General features: G+C 39.0%; 2 protein-coding genes across 2 annotated transcripts; one reads left to right on the top strand and one right to left on the bottom strand.

Moving 5' to 3' along the window:
• The first annotated feature begins 1,886 nt into the window (after positions 1–1,886).
• LOC149832279 (Transducin/WD40 repeat-like superfamily protein) lies at positions 1,887–8,384 on the top strand. Its single transcript, XM_090013210.1, has 17 exons — positions 1,887–1,965; positions 2,112–2,230; positions 2,520–2,628; positions 2,994–3,058; positions 3,260–3,298; positions 4,604–4,700; positions 4,783–4,879; positions 4,963–5,013; positions 5,125–5,188; positions 5,274–5,350; positions 5,513–5,594; positions 6,003–6,082; positions 6,430–6,514; positions 6,600–6,668; positions 6,960–7,027; positions 7,113–7,161; positions 8,007–8,384. The coding sequence occupies exons 1-17, from the start codon at positions 1,887–1,889 to the stop codon at positions 8,382–8,384; spliced, it is 1,608 nt and encodes a 535-aa protein (XP_089869336.1).
• Positions 8,385–11,687: 3,303 nt separating this feature from the next.
• On the bottom strand, positions 11,688–12,299 carry RPS17 (ribosomal protein S17). Its single transcript, XM_090012407.1, has one exon. It carries the CDS (start codon positions 12,268–12,270, stop codon positions 11,815–11,817), a length of 456 nt encoding a protein of 151 aa, XP_089868533.1. The 5' UTR covers positions 12,271–12,299; the 3' UTR covers positions 11,688–11,814.
• Positions 12,300–16,040: the final 3,741 nt, after the last annotated feature.

Below are 16,040 nucleotides of genomic sequence, written 5' to 3'. Positions count from 1 at the left end.
GAAAGGAAGGAGCACGACTAGAGAAGTACGTATAGGGCAACCGGAGGGAATAGGAAATATCAGAAATGCCCTTCGATTATTGTTCCCCACGATTATAAAAAACTCAATTTCTCGTATTTAGATAGTATAACTATAGATAGCCCCAAGGGGTGTGGCGTAGTGGGCTTGGGCCTTGGCTGCTAGACGGGGCAGTCAAGGTCCCATTTTTCATGGGCCTCGTCCTTCTCCGCGAGCCAATGCGTAGCATAGGTCTTAGCCTCAGAGTTTACGCTGCTGGCATGACTAGGGCAGGCTGAGCCAGCGCGATTAGGTTTTCGTGTGGGTTTGGATTACCTATATCCAAATCCAATATAAACTGTTAACATGAGAGAGACACCTGATTCCCCTCAAAATGAGGAGTTGTAAATACCTCCTCGTTGTGAAAGGTGTGCTAAATTCTGAGCATGGGATCGATCCATTTCAAGTCTGATCACTTTATCGGACTGTGTCCGGATTGAGTTTAATCAGGCCTGGGTTGCATTTTGCAATTAGGATCCAACTCATAACAAGTCGGTTACTGAACACCCCCATCAGACACTCGGCTCGATGGCCACCCCTTAATTGTTTTTCTACCAGTGTTCTAATTGAAGTTGAAGGCCATAATTTGTTATATTAAACTTTGCTCGTATGCCCTGATAAAGGGAACCAATAGTCATTCTACTCACTAGGGTGTAGGGGTGTCAATGGGTAGGGTTTGGTTCGGATGCAGGTGAAACCAGACTTGAATCAGATTTCCGGGTTTGGTATCAGGTCCACACTTGAGTTTAATCAGGTCCACTATAAGAAAAGCCATACCTGGACTCGATAAAAACTACATGAACCAAACCAGGTAAAACCATATTTTTTATCATTTTTACATTAAAAAATACGGGTCTTAATCGAAAATCAGGTCGGGTCTGGGTCTGGTATACAATTTTACAAACTATACCTATGTTTGTGTATTAATCGGACCTTCGGGTCCGGACCCAGGTATTAATCAAATCTTATTTATCACCATACTCGGACCCTATAGGATTTGGTTTGGGTTGGGTTCTGGTAAACCAGTCCAGTTGACACCCCTATTAGGGAGTGTTTGTTTTTCAACTCAAAGACATCCTGATCCATATAAATGCATGGACAATAATATCCGAAACAAGTTTCTCAATATGAATGCCAAGGAGTCAATATTTAAGGAAATATTAAAAAAAAAAACAAGCTAGGGAGCACCAGTCGGTCCACACAAGTCACAATTGCATTGATTTGATAGTCATTAACCGATAAAATCACCCCCACAGATTAGAGATGCCAACCAATCGGGTTTGGGTCATATATCCGATAAAAATATGATAATGCAGGCATCATCCTATAAATAACTGAATCGGGATTACAATACACAGATTTGCATCCGAATCCGTATACGACTGATAATCTGAATCGATTACATACAAAACATATCTGCCTAGCTAAGCCGACCCATATTCGATATTACCTTTTCTCATCCAACTCCGATCCGACTAGATCTAAACCAAGTCCAACCCATTTACATCCCACAAAGAGAAGCAAACCATGTCACATGGACATGCTTAAAAGGACACCTCACACACTGATTTCCCGAAGTTCTCTACAAAAAAGCACATAGAGGACACGACACGACACGAGATCAAGTAAATGCCGGTGGCACGTGCGAGGAGTGTCTCCCGCCTTCTCCTTGCTTGGCGCGAAAGGCGATTCGAGATTTGAACGTAAACAAAATTTCGCTCTCAATCTCTTTTCGGGCTTTTTACCTCCAAAAAGCCCGAAAGAATCCAACGCGCAGTCGCACCCTTCAACTCTCCACCTGCACTCTCTAGAGAGAGAAAGAGAGAGCAATGGCGTGGTCTTATCGCCCTTCTTCTTCCTATTCCTTCTTTAGCGAGATCAGAACCAGAGAGATCAATGGCTTTAGAGGTACCTCCCAAATCCTCTCTCTCTCTCTCAAAATTTTACTTTCCTAGTCTCTGTTGGGTGTTCAAAACTACAACTTCTTCGTAGTTTGTCCATTACTTGCATGTGGTATCGATCTCCCATTTACTTCTTTTGTTTGAGTTTTATAGCTCGGAAGAGGGCGTATGTGGAAGAGTTGGAATCGGAATCGGGTAATCGGGGCGCAGGGGTTTTGATGATCGAGCACGATGAGGCGTCCAGCCCACCCATCTCCCTTTCTTTTGCAAAGGTATGTCCATATTTTCTTTCTCTTGCTCCCATTTTCAGAATTATCTTCGCCTGTGTTTTTGGATGCTCCCACATACCAGAATTTTGGAACAGATTGGGATTTTGCATTTCAATACCCCGATTTATCCAAAATATCGGTACAAGTTGGTAGGCTTAAACAAAATATCCCATAAATCATGATTATCAGGTTCGCATTAAGCTATCCACCCATCCACCATCACTATCACCGTCATTAGTTCACATCAAGAAGACTAACCATATACAATTCGTGTCTTCTCTTTTATATCCAGACTTTGAAAACTGGGCATCTCCTTGCTGTAGCCGATGAAGACGGGTTCGTTGCATTGTATGACACTCGGCGTCGTCTTCCTTCAGCCCGCTCCTGCCTTCAACAGCCAGGTCCGTCCAACAATTTCCTTGTTTTGGATCTGCTTATACGCACATTTCAATTGGAAAATGTTTATTTGAAGAGGATCCAGAGACAGAAAGATTCATCTTGGTGTTTGATTTATAGCATCTAGGGTCCTAATGATGGAAGGAAAAGTGAGAGAAGAGAAACCTGCAGAGGGCAATCAGTTTTCCATTTACATTGTCAACAAGTCTTGAGAAATCATATACCAAAACACGCTAATAACCTTGTGAATGAGACGCACTTGCAGATTCACATGCTAAAATCAAATTTGTGAATGAAAAGTGGACAACAATTGCCACTGAAACTCAAATACATGTATGCCTTTTTATTCTTCCTTTTGATTTTATTGCAGTGGAAGCAAAAGTCTCTGTGTGGTTGGCACATACTAATGCCATTTTTAATACCTGCTGGGCAAAGGTAAGCGCGGGCGTGTGTGACTTTTGAAATTCTAATCCTGTGATGTTGCTGGGTGATGCAAGATTATCTGTTTGAGATATGCCATGTTGAATAAATTTGTTATCCCATGCATGTTATTGACGTGATATTATATGGGTTTTATAGGATTCAACATCTTCCCTATCTGCTCATTTTTTCCCTTGTGTTTCAAATGTCATGCAGGAGGACTCTGTTATTATGACAGCTTCAGGAGACCAAACGGTATGCCCTACTGTTTTGGCAAATTATTATTTGTGAATTATATCTCAAGTATTTGGTCCGTATGGAAGCAATCATTTGAATGCACTTGAGTGTTAGAGTGGTACATAGGTATCAAGGAATCTAAAGGTCACTATCAGTTGGCTTGTAAAAGGGAATTGGAGGAAACAAAAAAGTTGGGGAGATCTGCTTCCACCTATTCCTTCATTCACTGTTTTGGAATCCCACAACAGGAAAGATTGACTAATTCCTTTTTCTTCTTTAGTTTGTGAAAGATCGATATTTTTGAACAAGACAATCCAGTTGCTAACCTGAATATTTGAAGTAATAACTAGGTACTCCCAAATAAGTTAAACTACCCAATTATTTCCAAATGAGTTCTTGACTTCCTCTTGATTTTCCCCAATTAGATCCAAAAAGCCTTCTCTCAAGTGCAGCTTAAGGAAGAGATTGTCATTCCGTAGTATTATTGGATGCTGTTAGGTTCTCTATTTTTGTCGAAGTTCTTGTTTTTATTAGTTCATGCATTGCTTTATTTGCATCATCAGTCAACTGTTGTACCTCCACCTTTACAATTTTGATTACATCTGTTTGTGTTTCATGTAAAATACATTACACAAGACCACTTCTTTTAACATCAATAATCAAATTATATTAAGGCACTGGCTTTGAATATAGAACAATTTGGAAGATAATGCTAAATGTGATTGATTTATATTTAATTTTGCTTGTATGACTGGAGAAGTAAATTATTAAAGACAAAAAATACATGCAAAATATAAAAGACCAAAAGGTAGCAGGAGGCAAGTCTTCAGTTGTAGTTAGCGAGGATGCCATTAAGATGGCTTTGATTTGGCAGTCCCAATATGCAAGATAAAAGTAACACAAGGTGTTGGTCCCTGCGTAAAAGAAACTGCATGAATTCCAGTGTAAAATAAACAAAAGATAACGGTGGTTTATGGTGAAATATGTCAAGTTTTTGTGTTTTTTTTTAAAGAAAATTTTTGTTCCACATGAATGTATGGTGATTGTTACGGTGGAACGAACTAATTTCCTACATAATAGTCTATAATCTGGTATCCTGGTCAGAGAATTGGTCTGATATGACTTTACTATCAATATGTTTTAGCTTCACCTGAAAAGTGCGATTTCTTTAGCTTGAAGCTGTATATGGAAGACCTGTGGATCCGCTAGTTCATGTCTTTTCCTTCCAATTATTATACAGTAGCTCGTTTGCTTCTCAAATAAATGTTGCGTTATTTATAAGGACGACTCATCCATTGTGGCTAAAACTGTATCTTTTGTCAGATAAGGGTATGGGATGTGGAAACGAAGCAAATCCTTGACGTAATGTGGGGCCACTCTGGCAGTATAAAGACCCTATGTCCCCACCCAGTACATCCTGGTAGGGCCTGTGTACCCTATTGTTTGCAAAACAAATCTGCCTTACATTGATGGTGAGACTAATGTTTGCTCAACTGAAGCAGATCTTGTGGTATCTGGTTCAAGGGATGGATGCATTGCTCTGTGGGATAGGCGCTGTAACCCAATTCATAAAAAAGTACTCGGTAGAACGTGCTTGATGTAAGCTTTTATTATTAACTCATATTGTTCATCTTATTTAATGACAATGAAGCATATGCCTAAAGCTTGTATGTCTATTTCAGGCCAATTGCCATGATCCACAATGCACATCCTCCTAAAGTCTGCCATGTTAGGTGTGCCAAACATTTTCTATTCCCTCCTTGACACTCCAGCATGACCTTTTTTTATTTAGTTTATCAAAAGAAAAGAAAGGCTTATCTTCAAACTATCGCCATTTGTCTCAGGCCAACTGTTATGCTTCAGAATCCAAACTCTTCCACTAAACGAAAATGCTGTAAGCAAGCCAAGGTATGAATTATGCAGTGACAAACTCTTTTCCCCCTTTCAGATCTATTTATCGGCCCTGACTATAAGGGATTTTCTTTTTCCCCAGGCCGCTTCCAAGAGCATCACTTCGGTTCTTTATCTTAAAGATGGATTATCGATTGCTAGTGGTGGGGCTATTGACAGGCAAGATAACTTTGGAGGAACTAACTGCAATTCAGCATCCATTTTCCTTTAAAATGCCAGCTATATTCATGCTCATTAAGCTTTCATAATGAAGATTTCTGTAGATTTTATATAGCATGCCAAAGTACCCACGTTTGACTCATTTTTTGTCTCCTATTTCAGTATTATAAAATTCTGGGATTCTCGTAACTTGAAAGCTCCCATTGCTCAGGCTCAACCTCAGACTGAGGCATCTACTGAAAAGGTTAGCTGCAGACCTGCAATTCTGGTTGTGTTGTTGGTACCATGCTGGGTTATCTGAACCCTTGCATGAATTAAGTTTTTTGAACCAGAGAGTTGGCTAGAACATTGAAGATTGCCAAGAATGGTTAATCAGCAAATTATATTAAATAACTTGACCGACTCGGTTAGCCATTGGAACTCATATCTACTTTCCTCAATTGGCTGTGCTCAATTTCATGGCTGAGCATGATTTCATAGAAGGAAAACCTTCTGATGCTATACCGAGTCTAAAATCATCGACAATCAAATTTCAAGAAAGTGTGGGTGATGTACTTGAGATTGTATGAATTTGGCTTTGCTTCTCAATCCTTTGTTTGATGAGATGTGATATTCTTTTTTGATTTACTTTTGTCCTTTCACTTCAATGTAGAAAAACGGGGCACATGGAATTACATGCTTATCTCAAGGACTCGATGGTGTCTCTCTTGCGGCTTCCTGCATGGATAGTAGGTAACTGTTCAGCATTTCGACTTGTTTTGGATTTCCTTCTCACAGTTTAAGTGGTGGCATCCTTTAACATGTTATGAGAAGTAGCTTATAGATTTGAGTAAGAACAAAGACCAATCACATTGCCTTTTGTTGCTTCACCTGGGTCTTCTGGACATAGGTGGCAATTGGCAAGGGCATTCCAAGGGATTGCCTATCTTGCCTGATGCCATTGTTGCCAAAATTGAGTTTTTCTTATTCCTTTTGTGTTTGTCTTGTTTTGTATCATGTGCTGCCTACTTGACGTTCAGGCACCCCCCTCATAGTCAAATGTCATTTTAATGCTAATGGTTGTTATTCATTTGTAACAGGATTTACCTATATAACGTGCTTCAACCTGATAAGGGACCCTTAAAAAGCTTTTCAGGCCATCTGATAGAGTCCTTTTATGTAAAGGTAAGTTTTAGCCAGCTGAATTCCATGAATAGGATTAACGGTTTCCTAAATTCTTCACTCTAAACCTTCTATCATACAACTGCAGTCTGCCATTAGCACTGATGGAGCACACCTACTTTGCGGCTCAACAGATGGATCTGCCTACATATGGCAGGTTAGACTTTCGTTGCTTGTGGTGATATTCTGAAAATAGTGACCTCGACCAGAAGGTGTTTCCATTGAGTTTATTAACGCATACATTGTTGCATGAGTTTACCAAGCATAAATTTTTTGAGTTTTTACTTTAGGCATTTTGGCAACTGGCAAAGTTGTCTCTGCTGAGATGGTGTGATAAATATTTTAAGTCCAACTGTTATAGATATGGGTGCCCGTTAAGATTCATAAATTTTGAACTATTTCCTGATTATTTAAGTGTTGTTTGGATAATAACATCTAAAATACTCAGGTAGATAAGCCTGAAGCTGCACCTGTGATGCTGGAAGGCCACGAAGCAGAGGTTACTGCCGTGGACTGGTACAACCTACACATTGTGAGACTGTGAGTTGCAACTGCACTACTGATAAATGGTGTCTTAGTTTTCTATTGTAAACTTTTGCAGGTGTCCTTCAGAGGTTGGGAAAATAGCTACCGCTGCTGATGATTATACGGTATGTGATCAGCAAGTATCTAAACATAGATTGAACAGTTAGGTTTGACTAGGTACTTGAAGTGGTCACTGGTTCGTTAGAATTGTGAATTCAGCCGGTCATATGAAAACTTGGCACCAATTGGGCATAGACTGATTAGACTCCTTGCTAGTCAAGACATGGCTAAATCTGGATAGGCCTGGCTGAGTGCTTCAAGAATAGCCTGGTCAAGTGAAGAATTGTATTAGAATAAGAGCCTTGGGTCAGCTAGCCATAAGTCTATATGCTCCAATCTTTATGGAAACCTGGTTGGTTCATTTGTGGTTGAATTCTAAGTCAACTTAGCATGTATTGTCTCTAAGGCACGGAGTTCCCAAGTTCACTAAAGTGTTCAAATTATGACCTTGATTGCTTTTGCTTCTTTTGATACATCAACCATCCCTTCAAAATGTAACTCTTGGAAGTCTTCATATTCCATCTGCAGTTTTTTTTCCTTTTAATTTTATTTGAACTGAGTTAATTTTTACGAAATGAACTGTTGAAGTTTCGATCTGCTTTGGCCTTTGAGCTTTTTAACTTCATTCAGACAGCTTATCCCAAGTAAATGATTAACCATTAACCTCCTTGGTTGTTATACCATGTCCTTAATTAGTTTGAGTTTGCTGAGCCTCATCAAGTAATGAAACTGACCAGCTCAGTGTACTCACTACACTGACTTGGCCGTTGCATTGAATCCTTGTCCAAGGCAGGCTGATGTTCAACATTTGATCCAGTAGAGAGTAGCCTAAGTATCTAGAATATGTTGCGCTTGCACTTAGTTTTATCATTCAAACATGTTGGAGCTAAATGTTGGGTTGTACTGACAGGTTCGCATATGGAGCACTAAAACTAGCAGTTACTTGAAAGATAAATCTCCTTCTGTTGCTCGAAGAAGAGTAACTACATGTTGCTCTGAACATAGAAAACAGTGTGATGATGCCTCTTCAGATAAGATAGGGTCACCTGGTGATCCTCATCCTTATGTAGAAACTTCAAGCATCCATTACTCCCCACCCCACTCTACCAACTTTCAGGTGTCTACTCCTGAAGCCACAGCTAAGCTGGGTTCCTTCCAGTCCTTTGTAGAAGAAAAACGGGTGCAAAAGACCCCAGAAGACACACTGAGAAGCCCATCCTCTGTTTTAAACCCACCTTCCACTTTGAAAAGGAGAACGATTAGAGACTATTTTATTGCTACTTCCTGAAATTTTAGTGCTCCATCAATTTATAGAGGCAAATTGTCATCTCTGCTGCTGCAAGCAAATTCTTGAGAGGGGACCAGTATGGTGAACATCTTATGCTGAAATCACCAGAAGCAGCAGATGTTTCGACTGGCTGATGAACTCTTTGGTGCTGGGGGTTGGGGAAAACAGTATGCATGCTGACTTCAAAATTCCCTTTCTATTCACATGGATATTGCTGCCCATACTGGAATATGGCCATTTTTTGTGAAGTTTTCAAGATGATTAGTATATTGGGGGAAATTGAACTGGAATGAAAATGTAGTATCTGAGTGACATACTTCTTTCACCCCAGATTCATTTTTTCTTTTTATTTTACTCTCTCTCTCTCTCTCATAATATGGGGTGTAATTTGATTCATCGATGTGTTCAAGAAACTAAGAGTTGTATACCAAGTAAATCTTTTAAATAAATCAATACTTTTTCACAGAAGGCATTTTTGAGAAACTCATATTTTCATCATTGTTACCTAAGACTTATTTGTCCATGTAACTGGGGTAACCTGTTTCCACTTCCATGAAAGTGATTGAGCAATTGTAAAATCTTAAGGCATGTTTGTGAACCCATGAAATGCATTCTCACATGGGAAACTAGGCTACTTCTCAAGTGAGTGTTTCATAACATGTGAATTGCTTTCTCATGGAAAAAAATCAGGACTTATTACTCAGAAAGCATTTTTATGAAACTTTTTTCCGTCATGGATGTGTGGAAATACAATAAAAGGTAGGCATTGCTTAATGATAAAACTGAATTGCGTATGCTTAGATGGATGTGTGGAAATACAATAAAAGATAAGATTCGAAATGGGGAGATACGTAAGAAGGTAGGCGTTGCATCCATTGAAAATAAGATGAGAGAGAATCATTTACGGTGGTTTGGACATATTCGGCGAAGGCCTCATGATGCTCCAGTTAGAAGGATGGAGAAATGTGATAATATATTAGTTAAAAGAGGTCGGGGTAGGCCTAAGAAGACTTGGATGAAGATGATAAGAAAGGATATGAATGCTTTGAACCTCACCAAGGACATGGCATTGGATAAAAATGATTGGAGGAAAAGGATTCATGTGGAAGACCTGAAATGATTTTCTTTTTTGGTTCATGTTGCCGACCCCATTTGTTTTTTTTGGGATGAAGGCGTAATTGTTGTTTTTTCCGTCATGGGGAAATGATTCACAATTTACTCTAATTAAGAAAGTGGCCTGCAGGTTTGCAAACATGCCCTTGGATCTGGACTTTGATGAAAATGAAACACTTTGGTTGTGTTATCTTTTCCACATTAATAGGCATAGTTGTCTGACTGTTTCAATGAACAGTCTTGTTTTAATGAAATCGTTTTATGCCTTTACTTTATTGATATTCCTCAATGAAAAAATGGACATATATGGAAGCCGTAAGGTCTCTCATGGCATCTATAAGAACAAAGGCTCATAAAAGAGAGAACTAAAGAGGCATTTTTTAGAGGTATAAAAAAAAACACAAGCCATGAGGTGTAGTGAGGGGTAAGCCTCATTGTGTTTTTGAGATGCACGTTCAAATGTGTTTAAAAAGGTTTAAGCAAACTCAAAAGAGATTTTTTTTTTACTTAAAAAACATAAATAAATAATAGCAAATGAAAATTTGCACACAAACACCAAACTCTCATTAATAATTGGAAAATCAAATTGATTTGGATATGGGGAAAGATTCATAAGTCAATGACTTAAGGGATTCTTTATCCAGATAATCAAGATATCACACCAATCAGACCTCAAAAGCCCCATTCCAGTTAATTCAAAGAACCATATTATTGATGTACATTTGTGGTGATTGGTATCTGGATAATTATAGCATCTGATCTTCCTATACGAAATGTAGGTGCTGCAAGGTGGACAATCAACTGAATTATGCTTACATCCATTCATCTTGTTCTGATACTAGACCATTTCAATCTACAAAGTTGAAGGAAATGGGTTGAATGCAAGAGTATCCCAATAAAAACAACAAAGGAAAAAAGAGTCAACATGAATCAGTCATCTAAACTAGCATATTACCAAATCAGCACAGGACCAAACAAAACCAAACGAGAAGACAATGACTTTCTTTGCCAATGAATACAGCAACTACTTTTTCAATGAAATACTTTGGTGCTGCATATACCATAATACCTTAAGGTTTAAACAGAATTCACAAGTACCAGACAACTAATGGACCAACGGCTGTGGAGTAGGCCAACTGCTTTGTCTAGAGTTGCACTGAAGCATGTTGTGTTTTGGCACAAGTTTTGTTCGTATGTGCATGCATGCCGGCACCAGTAACAGTTTCATTTCAGAAACATGAAACTAGTTCTTCTATACTAATAAACTTTTCTTTGCACTACCAATTCTGTGTTTTGCAGTGTATTGAAGCATGATACTAGTTTTATATTGCAGCACTGTTGCTTTAAGGTTATCATGCACCATTTAATGTGGTTCACTCAATGACTTAAACTGAGGGATATAATGTTTGCATACGTAATTTTGCAACTTTGCAAAATCACGTGAACAACACAGAAAGAGATTGGCTGTTTTCAAATCCAGTGGGGAACATGACTGCTTGTAGAAAATCCATGAATACACATCTCACCATGTCATGCAATTTTCATATTTGCGTATCTAACATGCTACAGGCATCTGCATTTTCAAAGCTTAACACTTGACACATCGAGTTGTTCCACACTACTAACATTTTCAAAGCTTAGCACGTCTACCCATACGACATATTATTTATCACCTGGGAACGTTTATAAGAAACAATCATTCGACATACTTCAGGAATAAGGGGGTTAACCTCATGACTGGCAGATGCAACATGTTTGAGACAAGCTCACATCTGCATTTGCATCTAGTACCATTGATGCAGATACTTCATCAGATGAGTTCAATTTTGCAGTTTCTTCAAGACAAGATCATCATCAATGTCTCTGGTCGAAGAAATTCTGATTCAAACACTTATACAAAGAGAGTCCATTATCTCGAGCACGAACATGCTCAAGATCATCAGCTGAGCCAATAACAAAATTAGAAAAATTGGCTACCAACAGCTTTTTAAAGGAATCATTACATCTAGAAAGTTTGCCGTTTCTAAGGAAGAAGGTTGCTGTGTTAGGAAGGACCATCCGACTATCTCCCTCTATTCCCTAAAATCTCAACACGAGAAAATCTGAAACACTATCATTCATTCACATACCACCAAATTCAACGCAATTACTACAAAAAACACACAAAATTGGAGAAACCACAAAAGAAAAAGAACCAAAACCACGATTCATTCAACACCCACAAAAATTCGAGGCACATACATTCCATACATCACAAGAAAAAGGAAGCAGAAACATAAGGGGGAAAAGAAAGTCAGAAAAAAGAGGGAGAGCTCCCCTACGACCGAGCGGGCTCCAGGGGGAGGCCGAGCTCCTCCGAGACGACCTCCTTCGACTTCGGTTTGCTCTTAGCGATGACGGGAACGGCGATGAACGACTTGGTCTTGCTGATGGGCCTGCTCTTCTCCAGCTGGACGAAGTCGCCAACCTTGAACTGGTTCTCGGCGTCGTGGGCATGGTACTTCTTCTTGCTCTTGATCCTCCGCTTGTATTTGGGGTGTGCGTAGATCCTCGTGACCTCCACGGCGACGGTCTTGTCGTTGGTGGAGCAGACCACTATTCCCTGCATCTTCTTCATGGCTTTGATGGGGAGAAAGGACGGTGGTGGTGGTGGTAGTGGTTGGGAGGAGGAGGAGGGCTTAGTGAGGAGGGGAAGAGGGTGGGATCCATTGAGGAAGGGGGAGGATTTGAGAGATGGAAGGCGAAGGGAGATGGGAGGGGAGAGCAGAAACATTTCTGAGAGAGAGAGAGAGAGAGAGAGAAGTGGAGCCTTGTGAAGTGGATGAGGTGCTTATGGGGATGTCAATGGGTCGGGCCTGTCTCGGGTACCCGGATCGACCTGAACCGAACCCGAGAATCCGGGTACCCGGCAGAAATTTGCTAACCCGAATGTTTTAAGGTCGACCGGGGTAACGTTTTAGAGCTTGAAGAAATAGGATTCAGAGCTAGAAGTAATATTATTTTACCGTTAAACCTATTTTTTGCAAATCAAATAGTTCAATATATATACTATATGATGCATATATTTGGTAAATAGATTGTACTTACAATTGAGTTGAAATCTTATGATGCAAGTTGTTTTGACTCAATCTAACCTCAACCATTCTTGGATCATGTTTTGAAAAAAATATGTTTTTATAAAAAAATCAAAATACATTCAAGGTTGTTGATTTTTGAATTGCTAAAAAACCCTATATAATGGTCGGATTCTAGCACAATAAAAGTCGGTTTTGACTAATAATAAAAACATGTAGATCACATAGATGAGAAAAAAAAAGTTTGCTAAGTCTATAGTAAATACAATCGACTATAACAAACATTAACCTTTGTAAAATATATCTAAAACATATTTTTTACTACTTAATGAACTTTTAAAAACTGAGCCAAGCCGAGTACCTATTATTCATGTTCAGCTTTTTGAGCTTATTTTATGAGTTTTAACGAGTTATTTACGATCTGAGTCATGAGAGACTCCACTCGTTTCCCAGCACTAATTATTTTGGGGAGGTTTGGTGCAACTGACAACCCGTACTTGGCATTTTCATTGGGGAAAGAAATACTTTGGTTCTAAAATTATAAAATAAGCCAAATTTTGGTCATCTGCCCTTTGTTTTTTTTTTCTCTTTGTTGAAATTTAATGACACAAACACAAGAATTAAAAGCGTGGTCACAAATTTATCAAGAAAATTGCTAAGTTAAAAAGTAAAGACTTAACAAAAGAAAATATGAAATTGTAAAATTGCCAAGTGCAATGTGAAGTGGATAAGGGCTTGACCTTTTATATGAGCAAGTAATTTAATTTGTTTTAAAATTGCAACGCATTTCAAGTTTCTTTAAAGATCTAAAAGAAACCAAAAAGTTGAAAAAAAAACAACTTTTTCAAAGAGCTAGGAAAATAGCCCAGAAGGGCTCCGCTCATCTGGTAGGGGCGAGTACTTGTGAATGTCACAAAGTTGACAAGATATCACAAGTTCGAAACCCACGAGTGGAGTCTCTTGTTGCAAGATCGGAGCTGGGTCTACTCCCCAGTGGGCAGGAGGACCTCAAGGATTTTACCAATCGAAGGCCAACACATCCTCAAAAGTTCTTGAATTATTTGTCTTAGTATTAGTGTTGTAATGGAAGGTCACTCAGTATTAGTGTTGTAATGGAGTAGCCTATATCAATTTTTTTTTTGCAGACTGAAATTACAGTCTTACAGAAGTTTGCCCTTAGTTGTGCACTCTTGTGGAGAGGAATGCCATGCATATTGCATACCTTTCGATACTAAGTTTTATTTAATTTGTTGCACTTGGCAAAAATATGGGAAGTCATTGGGCCGTCTTTGCTTAGACATGGTCTTTTGTTTTCATTGGTTTCGTTTGCTACATAAGTATTAGTATGTCATACATTACCTGAATCAACTTTGAGCAAGGAAGAGCATGTCCTAGTTGAACCATAATTTCCTAAGTGGTGATAAATCTGCAGAAAACCACTTTAATTTCAAGGCAATGTGGTCGTGGGGCCTCATTTGGGATTTTTCTCCCTTCGGCAAGGGTTCCTCATCATTAAAAAAAAGTCTTAGCGTTTCTTTAGTAGTCTTTAATGAACTTTTGAGTCGGGCCAAAGCAAATAACCGTACTGGATTCCATTATATGAAAACAATAGCTCCAAATCCTGGTGCTTCTGGCAAGTTTAGGTCTCTTTCCCAAGGTGGACTCTCTCTCTCTCTCTCTCTCTCTCTCTCTCTCTCTCTCTCTCTCTCTCTCTCTCAACCCAACAATCCCTCCAATGGAGGGGTTTGCTAGGGCTGGTAAACAAGCAGATCTTGGACTGTTTGACCTTGGCTCGTTAGGGTTGCACCTATGCTCTTTGCGAGTCAATCACGAGCTGGCTCGTCTTCAAAAAAAGTATTTTTTAAAGCTTAATAATATATAAAATATATGTATAATACATATAAATATATGTAATTAATCCATGTACAACATATATATGTATAAATATATAATATATGTATAAATATATAATATACAAGTATATATAAATATATAATATGTAAGATGATCTATACAAGTCAAGCCAATCGGGCTTACCATGTTCGTGCTCGGCTCATTTAACTAAATGAGGTAGATGATAGCTTGAATCCCTGAGCTCAATTTCTGAGTCAAGCCCAGCCAAATGGTAAGCTGTTCATCTCGTTTCCCAGTGCTAGAGTTTGTGCCCAGTTCAGATTCCAGGCTCTGACCCTGGTTACTGTCATGCAATTTGATTTTTCTTCCGAAAGCATATGGTGGAATTCTTACAAGAAGCTGGTGACAGTTATGTTGAAACTTTGAATACAAGCCAACGTATGATGCTGAAAGCCAAGAAAAATAAAGCCACAATCATGAGCTATCACGCAGATTTAATGAACAACAATCCCAAGATGACATACTGTGGAAACAGGAGCCAACAGAGCATGACATGATATTAGAGACTGCTAAAGATCTTGGCTTACAGATGACACACGACACTAAATGTAGTACTGAAAAGTAAGCATGCTCTCCAAGTTAATACTGAGTTAGCATATCCTGTAGGAAACTGGCAAACAGGCAAAACATACAGGCAACCTTTTGCTGCACCAGATCTTAAAACATCAAGTCTAAGCATAAAAACGCCAACAATGGCATGCTCCATGCCCACCTGTTGAGGCACTTTCTCAAGTACTTCAGAGGCATGGATAATATTATATGTACGTATATATGAATTTATGCATATATATATTTATAATGCTTGTATGATGCAGTCCAACTGCTACTCAAGGACATAAATATGATATCAAGATGTGGTTGTGCTACTGTATATGCCAAATGCATGGAGGAGTTTCCTTGATAAAGCGGCAACATGACTGTGTAGGCTTTGAAATGTGAAGAGATGATGAATTGAATTGGATGAGTCATACCTCTGGTAATATAACTCTTCACCAGACTCAATCAAGTTTGCTTATGTGATGAATGTACTGCAACTCTTGACTCAAATAATAATTGAATAACACCCAATTGGTGAATCCTTTTTCATGATGGGGATTTAGTGCAGCTCTTGACTTAAATAATATTTGGTAGCACCAAATTTGGCGAATCCTTTTTCATGATCTTAAACTAGAATTTAGAAATCTCGATTCTCTTTGCAGTTTCTTAGAAAAGACAAAAAGTCATACTCTAAAAACTGCTGAGAGATCTGTGTTAACATAAAATGGATTGCGGAAGAGCCATTTAGCGGATGCAGTTTTGGACGATCTGAATAGTGCTTCGGTGGCTCAGCCAATTGACGCCCTCAATGAGCCCAGGACAAAATGTTGAATCCAGAGAGAGATCACACACGAATGTGTCCCTCAACAATCACTTATGCCCTCATGGTAGTCTTCATCAAGCTACCATAGATCTCTCTTATTTATTGAAAGACCCGTAGGAGATCCAAAATAAGTCCATTAATGGGCACTAGTGGAGGTCCTTAATGAGACCTCATAACTGTCATGTAACCCCCTAA

The sequence above is a fragment of the Nuphar pumila genome, chromosome 7, assembly GCF_984573655.1.
Source record: "Nuphar pumila chromosome 7, dmNupPumi1.hap1.1, whole genome shotgun sequence".
Lineage (NCBI taxonomy): Eukaryota > Viridiplantae > Streptophyta > Magnoliopsida > Nymphaeales > Nymphaeaceae > Nuphar > Nuphar pumila.
The sequence above is the reverse complement of the archived record's forward strand: the minus strand, read 5'-3'. Positions and strand labels throughout refer to the sequence as shown.